The sequence below is a fragment of the Nerophis lumbriciformis genome, linkage group LG18 (assembly GCF_033978685.3).
Source record: "Nerophis lumbriciformis linkage group LG18, RoL_Nlum_v2.1, whole genome shotgun sequence".
In the NCBI taxonomy this organism is placed as follows: Eukaryota; Metazoa; Chordata; class Actinopteri; order Syngnathiformes; family Syngnathidae; genus Nerophis; species Nerophis lumbriciformis.
In genome coordinates this window covers 32,011,390-32,026,462 of record NC_084565.2, presented here as the reverse complement: position 1 = coordinate 32,026,462, position 15,073 = coordinate 32,011,390, and the positions used below count along the sequence as shown (strand labels likewise).

General features: G+C 37.7%; 1 protein-coding gene across 3 annotated transcripts in view; it reads left to right on the top strand.

Moving 5' to 3' along the window:
- The window catches only part of lnx1 (ligand of numb-protein X 1), a 114,782-nt gene extending 100,742 nt beyond the window's left edge, over nucleotides 1–14,040 (top strand). For all 3 annotated transcript variants that reach the window (XM_061978093.1, XM_061978094.1, XM_061978096.1), the window contains 5 exons: nucleotides 2,122–2,256; nucleotides 2,328–2,505; nucleotides 10,260–10,506; nucleotides 10,573–10,731; nucleotides 13,359–14,040. In XM_061978093.1, the coding sequence (XP_061834077.1) occupies nucleotides 2,122–2,256; nucleotides 2,328–2,505; nucleotides 10,260–10,506; nucleotides 10,573–10,731; nucleotides 13,359–13,494 (855 nt within the window). In that variant the 3' untranslated portion in view covers nucleotides 13,495–14,040. The remainder of the gene's footprint in view (nucleotides 1–2,121; nucleotides 2,257–2,327; nucleotides 2,506–10,259; nucleotides 10,507–10,572; nucleotides 10,732–13,358) is intronic.
- Nucleotides 14,041–15,073: the final 1,033 nt, after the last annotated feature.

Here is a 15,073-nt window from a genome sequence, read left to right as displayed (position 1 = left end):
AAGCAACCTCCCAGAGCGCAATGCTGTCAAAAGCATTGCATCAGCCTGCTCAGTGGCCTTGTGAGATCGGCAGGTTGCGAGTTCAAACCCCGGCCGAGTCATACCAAAGACTATAAAAATGGGACCCATTACCTCCCTGCTTGACACTCAGCATCAAGGGTTGGAATTGGGGGTAAATCACCAAAATGATTCCGGAGCGCCGCCACCGCTGCTGCTCACTGCTCCCCTCACCTCCCAGGGGTTGGAACAAGGGGATGGGTCAATTGCAGAGGGTAATTTCACCACACCTAGTGTGTGTGTGTGTGACTATCAGTGGTACTTTAACTTTAAAGTTAGTTTTATTTTGTTAGAATTATCATTGTTTTCAAGTTCCTATTAAAAACATCTGAAAACACTTTTTTTGTGCCACTATAACATTAAAAAACTTTTTATGGCAGGGGTCGGCAACCCAAAATGTTGAAAGAGCCATAAAATAATAATAATCTGTCTGGAGCCGCAAAACATTAAAAGCCTTATATAAGTGTTATAATGAAGGCAATACATGACGTAAGTAGCTATAATAGCCTACTATCAAAATGACATTAAAAGTCTTATATAAGTGTTATAATGAAGGCAACACATGACGTAAGTGTCTATATTAGCTATAATAGCCTACTATCAAAATGACATTAAAAGTCTTATGTAAGTGTTATAATGAAGGCAACACATGACGTAAGTGTCTATATTAGCTATATTAGCCTACTATCAAAATTACATTAAAAGTCTTATGTAAGTGTTATAATGAAGGCAACACATGACGTGTCTATATTAGCTATATTAGCCTACTATCAAAATTACAATAAAAGTCTTATGTAAGTGTTATAATGAAGGCAACACATGACGTAAGTGTCTATATTAGCTATATTAGCCTACTATCAAAATTACTTTAAAAGTCGTATATAAGTGTTAGTAAGTGTCTATATTAACTATATTAGCCTACTATCAAAATGACTGTGTCGCAGGCTGACGCAAATCTTTGTTGACAGAAATGTTGAAATGTAATATTTATTCTACACATTTTCACAACATTGGAAAACATTACTAAAACAGAAGCTTCTCGTAGAGTGAGATAACTCCTGGAAATGACTGGCTCACAATGGCCAAAGGTATAGATGTGTGTGTCCAAGTTGAAGGAAACGGCAGGCTGTCTTCTTCTAATGGATTCATTAAAATTTTTGCAAGCTGGGTAACGTTTGCTGTGGTCTGGAACAACATGGCACACAACTGTGAGAAATGCAGCCAATGTTACATACAGATAATGTGTCAATATAAATTAAATACACAAAGGACATAAGTAAAGGAAATTAAAAGAGCTCAAATATACCTACAAACGAGGCATAATGATGCAAGATGTACACACAGCTAGCCTAAATAGCATGTTAGCATCGATTAGCTTGCAGTCATGCACTGACCAAATATGCCTGATTAGCACTTCGCACAAGTCAATAACATCAACAAACCTCACCTTTGTGTACACACGCACAGCATAAAATGTTTGGTGGACAAAATGAGACAAAGAAAGAGTGGCATAAAACACGTCTTTCTGTGGCGACGTCGAAGAAAGTTGTACATGTAAACAAACTACGGTGATTTCAAGGACCGCCGAAACTAGTAGGGCAAAACCGCGCTCACCAAATACTCTCATCAGTGAAACATGCTTAATATAAACAGTGGGATTTATAACAATTAAGAAGGTTTGTGACAGTACAGAAACCATATTAAAACAAACAAAAAAAGTATTTTTCTTCCCCATTTTCATACATTTTTGAAAAAAGCTCCAGGAAGCCACTAAGAGCCTTACTGATGTTAGCCAGGTATAGAGTGGCAAAAAGGGGATGGGACCTACCAGTACTGGCTTGTTTGAATGTGCTATTTTTTTTTTTTTTAAAAGCTACCATAAAACTACCTTCTGAAGTTATTATTATGCCTTTTATGCTGCAAGAAATACAGTATTTGCTCAGGCCAACGTCAGCTCCCCAGTTAACTTTAGCCAGGTAGGCAATGGCATCGACAGGATAGGTTTGTTTGCATCCTTACAAGCCGTAAAGTGTGTAAACATGGTGTCGTTTTGCGTTTTCTCAGGCAAGCGAGGAGGGCGTCCACTTTGTGGTGTCTCGTCAGATCTGCCTCCCTGCACCCGACATCCTCCAGGAAGCTCCGTGGGCCATGGATGGTCCTCCGCCATACTCCCCCGTAGATATAGAGCAAACACTGCTGGTAGGCTCACTTCAACACACACCAGAAAACGTGTCCATGTGGTCTTTACGTGTCTTCTGTGGCCCGTGAAGGATTCCTGTCAGAAGCCCGCCTGCTACGAGAAGACGGTCACGCTGAGCAAGGAGCCGTACCACTCGCTGGGCATGGCGGTGGCGGGGGGCATGTCCAGTCGGGGCTGGGACCTGCCCATCTATATCACTAACGTGGACCCCGACGGGGTAGTGGGCCAGGAGGGCTCCATACGCAAAGGTGATCTTATTAAGTTAACGTTAAAGTACCAATGATTGTTTGAAATTTGTCCTCTGCATTCGACCCATCCCCTTGTTCACCCACTGGGAGGTGAGGGGAGCAGTGAGCAGCAGCAGTGGCCGCGCCCGGGAATCATTTTTGGTGATTTAACCCCCAATTCCAATCCTTGATGCTGAGTGCCAAGCAGGGAGGTAATGGGTCCCATTTTTATAGTCTTTGGTATGACTCGGCCGGGGTTTGAACTCACAACCTACCCATCTCAGGGCGAACACGCTAACCACTAGGCCACTGAGTAGGTTATTGGCGAATGCAACTTGGTCTTCATGTTAAAATTATCTTAATTAGTAAAGTTAATCACATGGCGACAGAACTAGTGTTGTCCCAATACCAATATTTTGGTACCTTTAGCGGTACCAAAATGTATTTCGATACTTTTCGGTATTTTTCGATACTTTTCTAAATAAAGGGGACCACAAAAAAATGGCATTATTGGCTTTGTTTTAACAAAAAATCTTAGGGTACATTAAACATATGTTTCTTATTGCAGTTAAGTCCTTAAATAAAATAGTCAACATACTAGACAACTTGTCTTTTATTAGTAGGTAAACAAACAAAGGCTACTAATTTAGTCTGCTGACATATGCAGTAACATATTGTGTCATTTATCTACCTATTATTTTGTCAACATTATTAAGGACAAGTGGTAGAAAATGAATTATTAATCTACTTGTTCATTTACTGTTAATATTTGCTTACTTTCTCTTTTAACACGTTCTATCTACACTTCTGTTAAAATGCAATAATTACTTATTTTAACTTTACATTAGTTTTGGATGATACCACAAAAAGTTGGTATCGATGCGATACCAAGTAGTTACAGGATCATACATTGGTCATATTCAAAGTCCTCATGTGTCCAGGGATATATTTCCTGACTTTATAAACATAATATACATTAAAAAAAAAACAAAAAAAGACTTTGTGATGCAAAATGTTTTCGATGTAATCATTGTTGTATCAACTAGATGCTGCTTTTGTACTTTGATGTTGTTACAATTGATATATGTGTAGACTAGTGTTGTAACGATACCAATATTTTGATACCGGTACTAAAATGATTTCGGTACTTTTCGGTACTTTTCTAAATATAGGGGACCACAAAAAAATTGCATTATTGGCTTTATTTTTTTTTTTTTAATCTTAGGGTACATTAAACATATGTTTCTTATTGCAGTTAAGTCCTTAAATAAAATAGTGAACATACTAGACAACTTGTCTTTTAGTAGTAAGTAAACAAACAAAGGCTCCTAATTTAGTCTGCTGACATATGCAGTAACATATTGTGTCATTTTCCATTCTATTATTTTGTCAACATTATTAAGGACAAGTGGTAGAAAATGATTTATGAATCTACTTGTTCATTTACTGTTAATATCTGCTTACTTTCTCTTTTAACATGTTCTATCTACACTTTTGTTAAAATGTAATAATCACTTATTATTCTGTTGTTTGATACTTTACATTAGTTTTGGATGATACCGCAAATTTGGGTATCAATCCGATACCAAGTAGTTACAGGATCATACATTGGTCATATTCAAAGTCCTCATGTGTCCAGGGACATATTTCCTCACTTTATAAACATAATATACATTTTTTTTTTAAACGAAAAAATTTTTGTGATGCTAAAAAATATTGATGTAATCATAGTAGTATCGACTAGATACGACTTTTGTACTGGATGTTGTTACAATTGATATCTGTGTCGACCCACCCTTTTGTTTACATTTAGGAGCGCTAGCCTGCTGTTAGCGGTTAGCTATTGCATCCTCCTACGGTGTGTAGTGAAGCATGCAGTAGTATCGACTAGATACGCTCCTGTACTTGGTATCATTACAGTGGATGTTAGGTGTAGATCCACCAATGGCGTTTCTTTACATTTTTCCTCTGAGCTACGGTGTGTAGTGAAGCATGTTTAGCTATTCCTCGTCCTGCAGGGATGATACTTGTAAGAAACTTACTTTATTTGTCGCCATGGTGGCGAAGATTAGTGATTTAGAAGTAGCTAAAACACTACGGAGAGACGTTAGCCGCTAGCTAGCTATTCGCTGTTTTAAAGCGCCACTTGAAGGTCAGCGCTTTAAAATGTTTATAGCTCCATCTTTATCGTTAGGTTTAAAGCCAAAATACATCCATTTTCCCTCTTCTGTCTTCACACTGTTTCTGCTTGCGAGTGCTGTGTATGCCAAGTAGTATCGACTCGATACGCTCCTGTACTTGATATCATTACAGTTAGGGATGTCCGATAAGGGCTTTTTGCCGATATCCGATATTCTGATATTGTCCAACTCTTTAATTACCGATACCGATATCAACCGATACCGACATCAACCGATATATGCAGTCGTGGAATTAACACATTATTATGCCTAATTTGGACAACCAGGTATGGTGAAGATAAGGTACTTTTTTTTTAAATTAATAAAATAAGATAAATAAATTAAAAACATTTTTTTGAATACAAAAGAAAGTAAAACAATATAAAAACAGTTACATAGAAACTAGTAATGAATGAAAATTAGTAAAATTAACTGTAACAGACTGTATTGATATATATTGATATATAATGTAGGAACCAGAATATTAATAACAGAAAGAAACAACCCTTTTGTGTGAATGAGTGTAAATGGGGGAGGGAGGTTTTTTGGGTTGCACTAATTGCAAGTGTATCTTGTGTTTTTTATGTTGATTTAATAAAAAAATTAAAAAAAATAAAACGATACCGATAATAAAAAAACCGATACCGATAATTTCCGATATGACATTTTAATACATTTATCGGCCGATAAATAATTACAGTGGACGTCAGATGTAGATCCACCAATGGCGTTTGTTTACATCTTGATGCCGGTGAGCTACGGTGTGTAGTGAAGCATGTTTATCTATCCCTCGTTCTGCAGGGATGATACTTGTAAGAAACTTACTTTATTTGTCGCCATGGAGACCAGGATTAGTGATTTAGAAGTAGCTAAAACACTGCAGACTGCAGCTGGACCTATTCCTGAGGGCGCTTCAGTGTCATAGCTTCACCGTTATCTTTAGTTTTTAAGCCCTTTTCTGTCTACACACCTGCTTGTAAGTACTCTGTGATTGTGCGCTGCCAAACATGCTTGTCTGCTCGTAAAAGCAACAATAACACGACGTGACGGGGGTGGGGAACCGGTACTTTTTAGTGGTGTTATAGTACTGAATATTAGAGATGTCCGATAATATCGGCAAAATGTAATATCAGAAATTATCGGTATCGTTTTTTTAATTATCAGTATCGTTTTTTTTTTTGTTTTTTTTTTGTATTTATTTATTTTTTTTATTAAATCAACACACCAACCCAAAAAACCTCCCTCCCCCATTCACATTAAATCAACATAAAAAACACAAGATGCACTTACAATTAGTGCACCAACCCAAAAAACCTCCCTCCCTCATTCACACTCATTCGCACAAAAGGGTTGTTTCTTTCTGTTATTAATATTCTGGTTCCTACATTATATATCAATATATATCAATACAGTCTGCAAGGGATACAGTCCGTAAGCACACATGATTGTGCGTGCTGCTGGTCCACTAATAGTACTAACCTTTAACAGTTAATTTTACTCATTTTCATTCATTACTAGTTTCTATGTAACTGTTTTTATATTGTTTTACTTTGTTTTTATTCAAGAAAATGTCTTTAATTTATTTATCTTATTTTATTAATTTTTTTTAAAAGGACCTTATCTTCACCATACCTGGTTGTCCAAATTAGGCATAATAATGTGTTAATTCCACGACTGTATATATCAGTATCGGTTGATATCGGTATCGGTAATTAAGAGTTGGACAATATCGGAATATAGGATATCGGCAAAAAGCCCTTATCGGACATCCCTACTGAATATGATGCATTAGTATCGCGGTACTATACCAATATAGTATACCGTACAACTGTAGACGGAACACTCACTGCACTCCTCAAACAATCCCAAGGACATTAGAAGCAGGCAGTGGCTTTTATGTAATAGCGACACTCTGTGACCTCTCGGAGGGAGAATCTGCTAACGTCAGCATCTTAGGCCAAAAGCACATTAAGCCTGTCATTGACCCTAACCCCTCCATGTATGACCCTCTCTTCATGACACAGATAAGGTAAATGTCAGCATAGAGACTCACACTGTGCTTGGCTGACATTGCTGCAGAGATGGAGATTTGTCACCAAGATATCACATTCCAATCCTACCGTGTTGCTCCGTATCAGATTGAATCGTTATGTATCAAAAGGGAATCGTAGCGTATTGAAACACTGAAATACATTGTCCCATCATATTGAAATGCATCGCCGTCGAGATTTGCATTCCGTATCGCATTATCAGACCCAGGTGAATCGTAATCAGAGGCTGTTGTGTCGCAACATGTGAGGCTGAATGATACCACTTCAAAGGGGTCGTATTGAGATTCCAAATTTGTCAGGTTCAAACACTGATGACATCTATTAAACGGACGAGAAGCAAGGAATCATGCAGAGACAGAGTTAAATCTCCTCAATCGAGGAGACAGGTTATTTGGGCTGTACTCTAGTTACAGATCCAAACTACGTTCTAAAAGTCCAGCCCACGTGCTTCCTCTATTTATTTGGGAGGTCCCTGGTTACATCACTGAAGCTGTCGCTGAGGGAAACGGGTAATCTCGACGGCTCCAGTTAGACACAATATATGATTATACAAAAATGCCAATGTGTTGACACTGGTGATATCGCCTTGTCTCCGCTCTGTCTGCGTCACGGTACTCGATGTTCGGCCTTGGCAGTCAGCAGGCGGATTCTGGAAACAAACACTGATACGAGACTGGCTTGCAATCTTTTGGATTGCCAGCTTTGCACAGACAAAGAAAAAATACCATTTCAGCACAATTGATAATAACTATAGCAACGGCCCTTAAGCATAAGAGTTGTGTGATAATATATACATCATTATTCTAACAAAACTACATTCACCACACTTCCATGTGTCAAGACCAGGGGTGGGCAACCCAAAGAGCCGCAAAAAAATTCAAGCCTTATATAAGTGTTATAATGAAGGCAACACATGATATAAGTGTCTACATTAGCTATATTAGCCTACTATCAAAATTACTTGAAAAGTCTTATATAAATGTTATAATGAAGGCAACACATGATGTGTCTATATTAGCCTACTATCAAAATGACTTGAAACGTCTTATATAAGTGTTATAATGAAGGCAACACATGATGTAAGTGTCTATATTAGCCTACTATCAAAATGACTTTAAAAATCTTATATAAGTGTTATAATGAAGGCAACACATGATGTGTCTATATTAGCTATATTAACCTACTATCAAAATGACTTTAAAAGTCTTATATAAGTGTTATAATGAAGGCAACACATGATGTAAGTGTCTATATTAGCTATATTAGCCTACTATCAAAATGACTTTAAAAAGTCTTATTTAAGTGTTATAATGAAGGCAACACATGATGTAAGTGTCTATATTAGCTATATTAACCTACTATCAAAATGACTTTAAAAGTCTTATATAAGTGTTATAATGAAGGCAACACATGATGTAAGTGTCTATATTAGCCTACTATCAAAATTACATTAAAAGTCTTATATAAGTGTTATAATGAAGCGCAACACATGATGTAAGTGTCTATATTAGCTATAATAGCCTACTATAAAAATGACTTTAAAAGTCTTATATAAGTGTTATAATGAAGGCAACACATGATGTAAGTGTCTATATTAACTATAATAGCCTACTATCAAAATTACTTTAAAAGTCGTATATAAGTGTTATAATGAAGGCAACACATGATGTAAGTGTCTATATTAACTATAATAGCCTACTATCAAAATTACTTTAAAAGTCTTATGTAAGTGTTATAATGAAGGCAACACATGATGTAAGTGTCTATATTAGCTATATTAGCCTACTATCAAAATGACTTTAAAAGTCTTATATAAGTGTTATAATGAAGGCAACACATGATATAAGTGTCTATATTAGCTATAATAGCCTACTATCAAAATGACTTTAAAAGTCGTATATAAGTGTTATAATGAAGGCAACACATGATGTAAGTGTCTATATTAACTATAATAGCCTACTATCAAAATTACTTTAAAAGTCTTATGTAAGTGTTATAATGAAGGCAACACATGATGTAAGTGTCTATATTAGCTATATTAGACTACTATCAAAATGACTTTAAAAGTCTTATATAAGTGTTATAATGAAGGCAACACATGATGTTGCCTACTATCAAAGGCTGACGCAAATCTTCGTTGATGGAAATGTTGTATTTTTATTTCACGCACAGCATAAAACCTTTGGTGGACAAAATGAGACAAAGAAGGAGTGGAAGATTTTACATGTAAACAAACTGTTGCGCCACAGTCCACACTATGGTGAGTTCAAGAACTGCCGATATTAGTAGGACAAAACAATGTTCACCAAATACTCTCATCAGTGAAGCATACACACAAACATATTAAACAGTGGACTTTCTAACAATTGGGAAGGTTTGTGTCATGTTTGTCCTCAAACAAAAAACATACTAAAACGAGGGATGTCCGATAATGGCTTTTTTGCCGATATCCGATATTCCGATATTGTCCAACTCTTAATTACCGATTCCGATATCAACCGATACCGATATATACAGTCGTGGAATTAACACATAATTATGCCTAATTTTGTTGTGATGCCCCACTGGATGCATTAAACAATGCAACAAGGTTTTTCAAAATAAATCAACTCAAGTTATGGAAAAAAATGCCAACATGGCACTGCCATATTTATTATTGAAGTCACAAAGTGCATTATTTTTTTTAACATGCCTCAAAACAGCAGCTCGAAATTTGGGACATGCTCTCCCTGAGAGAGCATGAGAGGTTGAGGTGGGCGGGGTTGAGGGGGGGGGGGGGGGGGGGTGTATATTATAGCGTCCCGAAAGAGTTAGTGCTGCAAGGGGTTCTGGGTATTAGTTCTGTTGTGTTTATGTTGTGTTACGGCGCGAATATTCTCCCGAAATGTGTTTTGTCATTCTTGTTTGGTGTGGGTTCACAGTGTGGCGCATATTTGTAACAGTGTTCAAGTTGTTTGTACGGCCACCCTCACTGTGACCTGTATGGCTGTTGACCAAGTATGAATTGCATTCACTCGTGTGTGTGAAAAGCCGTAGATATTATGTGACTGGGCCGGCACGCAAAGGCAGTGCCTTTAAGGTTTATTGGCGCTCTGTACTTCTCCTTACGTCCGTGTACCACTCCATACAGCGGCGTTATAAAAAGTCATACATTCTACTTTTTGAAACCGATACGGATAATTTCTGATATTACATTTTGAAGCATTTATCGGCAACTAAAACGCTTTATTTTTTTCCATTTTCAACACTTTTAAAAAAATGCTCCAGGGAGCCACTAGGGCGGTGCTGAAGAGCCACAGGTTGCTGAATGCCTATGTAAATGAATGGTGTGGTATCATTGGCACAGTATTGATCAACATGGTGCGATCCCTACATTGCTGATTGAGCATACATATTCATCAGTATTAGCATAACCTCTTTGCTTCTGCCCCTCTTTTATCATGCAGCCTTTTTGAAGGCGCAGATGGCGCTCGCCTTTCATGTTTTTCCACGCCGACCTCGTTGAATATTTAATCGACTAAACTCGCCCCATCGCTTCCCGCAGGCGACATCTTGCTGGACGTCAACGGCGTGGACCTGACGGGCGTGACGCGCAGCGAGGCGGTGGCCAACCTGAAGAACACCTCCTCCCCCGTGGTGCTCAAGGTCCTGGAGATGCGGCCCCCCGAGGAGGGCCCGGGGGACGACGAGCTGCCGCCGTGTCTGGCGCCCTCGCCCGGCGACGGCACCAAGAGCCTGCTGCCCAACGACGACTACTCCCCGCTGTGGGTGTCGTGGCTGCAGCTGCCCAGGTCTGATCGGCGGCGACTAGCGAGGCGCGGTAGAGGAAGGGTCCTAAATGGGCGCTGTTCCCGCAGGCACCTGTACAGCTGCAAGGACATCGTGCTGCGGCGGAGCTTGTCGGGCAGCCTGGGCTTCAGCATCGTGGGAGGTCAGGAGGAGGTCAACTGCAACCAGTGCTTTTTTATACGCTCCATCGTCAAGGGCACGCCCGCCTACAACGACGGCGGCATCAGGTACTCCTTTATACCCACTTGCCAAGTTCAGAGTTCAAATCCCAGTTTTAAAGCGGCACTCTGAAGCCAATTGGTCAATGCCATACTTGCCAACCCTCCCAAATTTTCCGGGAGACTCCCGAAATTCAGCGCCTCACCCGAAAACCTCCCGGGACAAATATTCTCCCGAAAGTCTCCCGATTTTCAGCCGGAGCTGGAGGCCACGCCCCCTCCAGCTCCATGCGGACCTGAGTGAGGACAGCCTTTTTTCACGACGGGAGGACAACAGGGTGACAAGAACTAAATCATCCAGACTAGAGATAAATTGTATTATTATGTTTATCTTACCTAAAAATAAATATATTTATTAATTTAAAAAAAAAAAAAAAACTGAATAAATTTTTACTATATTTTGCTAAAAACATCAAAATTAATTATATTTTTATTTGTATTTTTTCCTGACTCCTTATTACATCCAGCCATAGAATTATACATTAAAATAAACATATTTGAAATAATTAATTTTAAATTATCATAATAATTCATTTAAAATGACCATATTTAATTATTAAAATAATTGCTTGTTTATCAACAACTTTAGCATTTTATTCGTTACATTTTGAAGCTCTCAGAAGCCAAGTTATGTTATATTCCTTAATATTTATTTATGCAAGTTTGAAGTATCAATTATCTAAACAGTTTTGTTTGCATATTTTCAGGATATATATATATATATATATATATATATATATATATATATATATATATGTATATATATATATATATATACTGTATATGTATATATATATATATATATATATATATATATATATATATATATATATATACATGTATATATATATATATGTATGTATATATATATATATATGTATGTGTATATATATATATATATGTATGTGTATATATATATATATATATATATTTACATATACAGTATATATATATATATATATATATATATATATATATATACTGTATATGTATATATATATATATATATATATATATATATATATATATATATATACATGTATATGTATATATATATATATATATATATATATATATATATATATATGTATGTATATATATACATGTATGAAATACTTGACTTGGTGAATTCTAGCTGTCAATATACTCCTCCCCTCTTAACCACGCCCCCCACCCCCACCCCCCACCTCCCGAAATCAGAGGTCTCAAGGTTGGCAAGTATGGTCAATGCAAGAACCCTATTTTCTTTGGCTGAGGTCAAAGGTGAAATCATTGCATGGCGTTGTGTCAACTGGCGAGAAACACAAGAGAATGCGCGTAGTGTGCAGCATGGACCCGCTCGGGCTGCACGATTAATCGGAATTGAATCCACATGGAAGTTTTAGTTAGTGCGCTAAATAACCGCAAGAGTTTGTTTTTGGGTTTTTTCTCCACAGTTGAGTGACAGCCATAAGGTATTAGTATAGTACCGCGATACTAATGAATAATATTCGGTACTATACCGACTCTAAAAAGTACCGGTCCCCCGCCCCCCCTGTCGTCGTCACGTCGTGTCATTGCTGGTTTTACGAGCAGACGAGCATGTTCGGCAGCGCACAGTCACAGAGTACTTACAAGCAGACACAGTGTGTAGACAGAAAAGGGAGTACGGACGCATTTTGGCTTAAAAACTAACGATAAAGGTGAAGTTATAAGGAAGAGGTGCTTTAGCGGCTAAAGTCCATCCAGTGTTTTGGCTACTTCTAAATCACTAATCCTCGTCTCCATGGCAACAAATAAAGTGAGTTTCTTACAAGTAACATTATCACTGCAGGACGAGGAATGGCTAAACATGCTTCACTACACACCGGCGTCAAAATGTAAACAAACGCCATTGGTGGATCTACACCTGACATCCACTGTAATGATATCTAGTCGATACTACTATGATTACATCGATATTTTTTGGCATCACAACATCTTATTTTGTTTTTTTAAAGTGTATATTATGTTTATAAAGTCAGGAAATATGTCCCTGGACACGAGGACTTAAATTATGACCAATGTATGATCCTGTATCGACTTGGTATCGGATTGATACCCAAATGTGTGGTATCATCCAAAACTAATGTAAAGCATCCAAAAAAGAGAAGAATAAGTGATTATTACATTTTAACAGAAGTGTAGATAGAACATGTTAGAAGAGAAAGTAAGCAGATATTAACAATAAATGAACAAATTAATTTTCTACCGCTTGTCCTTAATAATGTTGACAAAATAATAGGTAGATAAATGACACAATATGTTACTGCATATGTCAGCAGACTAAATTAGGAGCCTTTGTTTGCTTACGTACTAATAAAAGACAAGTTGTCTTGTATGTTCACTATTTTATTTAAGTACTAAATTGCAATAAGAAACATATGTTTAGATTTTTTGTTAAAATAAAGCCAATAATGCCATTTTTTGTGGTGCCCTTTATTTAGAAAAGTATCAAAAAGTACCGAAATACATTTTGGTATCGGCACCGGTACCTGTAGAGAGGGTGGTCCCCACAAGTGATGATCAAAAAGTTGGTCCGCATTCCAAATTATAACCTGTGTGTGTGTGTGTGTGTGTGTGTGTGTGTGTGTGTGTGTGTGTGTGTGTGTGTGCAGGTGCGGGGACATCCTGCTGGAGGTGAACGGTAAGAGTACATGGGGTATGACCCACGTGGCGCTGGTGCGTCTCCTCAAGGAGCTCCGAGGAAGAATCACGCTGACCATCGTCTCCTGGCCGGGCAGCCTGCTGTAGCCACGCCCCCTTGTGGGAGGAGCTTAGAACCGCCCTCTACTCGGACGGACCTTGTTTGAGAGAAAGAACAAATTGTGACTTGGACACAAGCACTTGTGAGGAGACAGCAGTTCCAAGTTAGTACTTGGAGGTCCATCAAGGACTTGCCGGACTTTGAGGTCCATCAAGGACTTGCCGAACTCCTCTTCTCTGTTCGTGGCTGCAGGCTGCTGGTCCCGACTCCAGTCCACGGACCACCGCTCACGTTGCCAAGTCCTCGTCTCTGTCCTTTTGACTCTTTTGTTAGTTCACTGTCAAGAGAACATCATCCGTGTGTTCATAAGTTGTTTCAAAAGGAAGATATTTAATAATTATTAGGTGACTTTGTGGAGGCCTTAACTCATTTTCTTACTTTTAAGAGGAAAAAAAAAAAAAATCACTGACTTGTATCCGTCGATGGTCTTGGAGGCCATCCGCTGTGGTTCTTTGTGTCCGCTTCGGCCCGTGTCGTTTATCTGATGGTACACTTGGTTCAATGGTCAATAAAGTCATTTGAAAAAAATTAAATATGTCACACTTTTGGCGTTTTTTGTTTTTTTGTTTGACATGTTTATTTTTTTTATATCTGCGTTGTTGTGTACAGTATGTGTTGTTTTCTAATCCTTAATGACGCCCTCTTTATAGTTTTGCTGCAGATTGGGTCTATTTCTGTCCTTCAGGTAATTTTTCAATATGTATTTATTTTTATATTAATTTTCACATATTTTTTTAATTTTATTTTTGATAATTTTTTGAAGGCATTTCATTTTTATTATATATTTTTTTATATGCAATTGCACTTTTTCTGTTTTTATATATATATATATATATATATATATATATATATATATATATGTATATATATATATAATATATATACAGTCACGATCAAAAGTTTACATACACTTGTAAAGAACATAATGTCATGGCTTTCTTGAGTTTCCAATAATTTCTACAACTCTTATTTTTTTGTGATAGAGTGATTGAAGCACACAGGCCCGGCCCTAACCAATCTGGTGCCCTAGGCAAGATTTTAGGTGGCGCCCCCCCCCCCCCCCCCACATCGGCAGTGAAGTGTATATACTCACAAGAACCCGAATAGCTTTGTCTTTGACCTTTTTTTTTTACTTACAACTATACCTAATATATAAAGGGGTGGAAAAGTGACTATTACCTGCAGGGCAAACATTAGCTAACCAGAAGGCAATAATGTAAACAAAAAACACCTGCTTAAAAGATCTAATACAAATGTCCCTGAGGAATGTAAGGTGGGAGTACTGTAATTACCTAACGTTACATTATTATTTTCCATAACAATTTAGCCCCCTCCACAATATTAACCCGACGTTAAAACAGAACTAGCTATTTATTGATTAGCAATTGCCGAATCATGTAACATTAGCTTAATGCTAAAAAGCCAGGTTACTATCACATTCTGTAACAGACAAATAATTTCATGTAGGCTAACGTTACCTACCTGCTACCTCTGTCTTTTCTCGTTTCTCCTCCTCTTTTCTCTTTTTTCTTCCCTGGGCACCTGACAGTTTTGGCCGTTTTGACA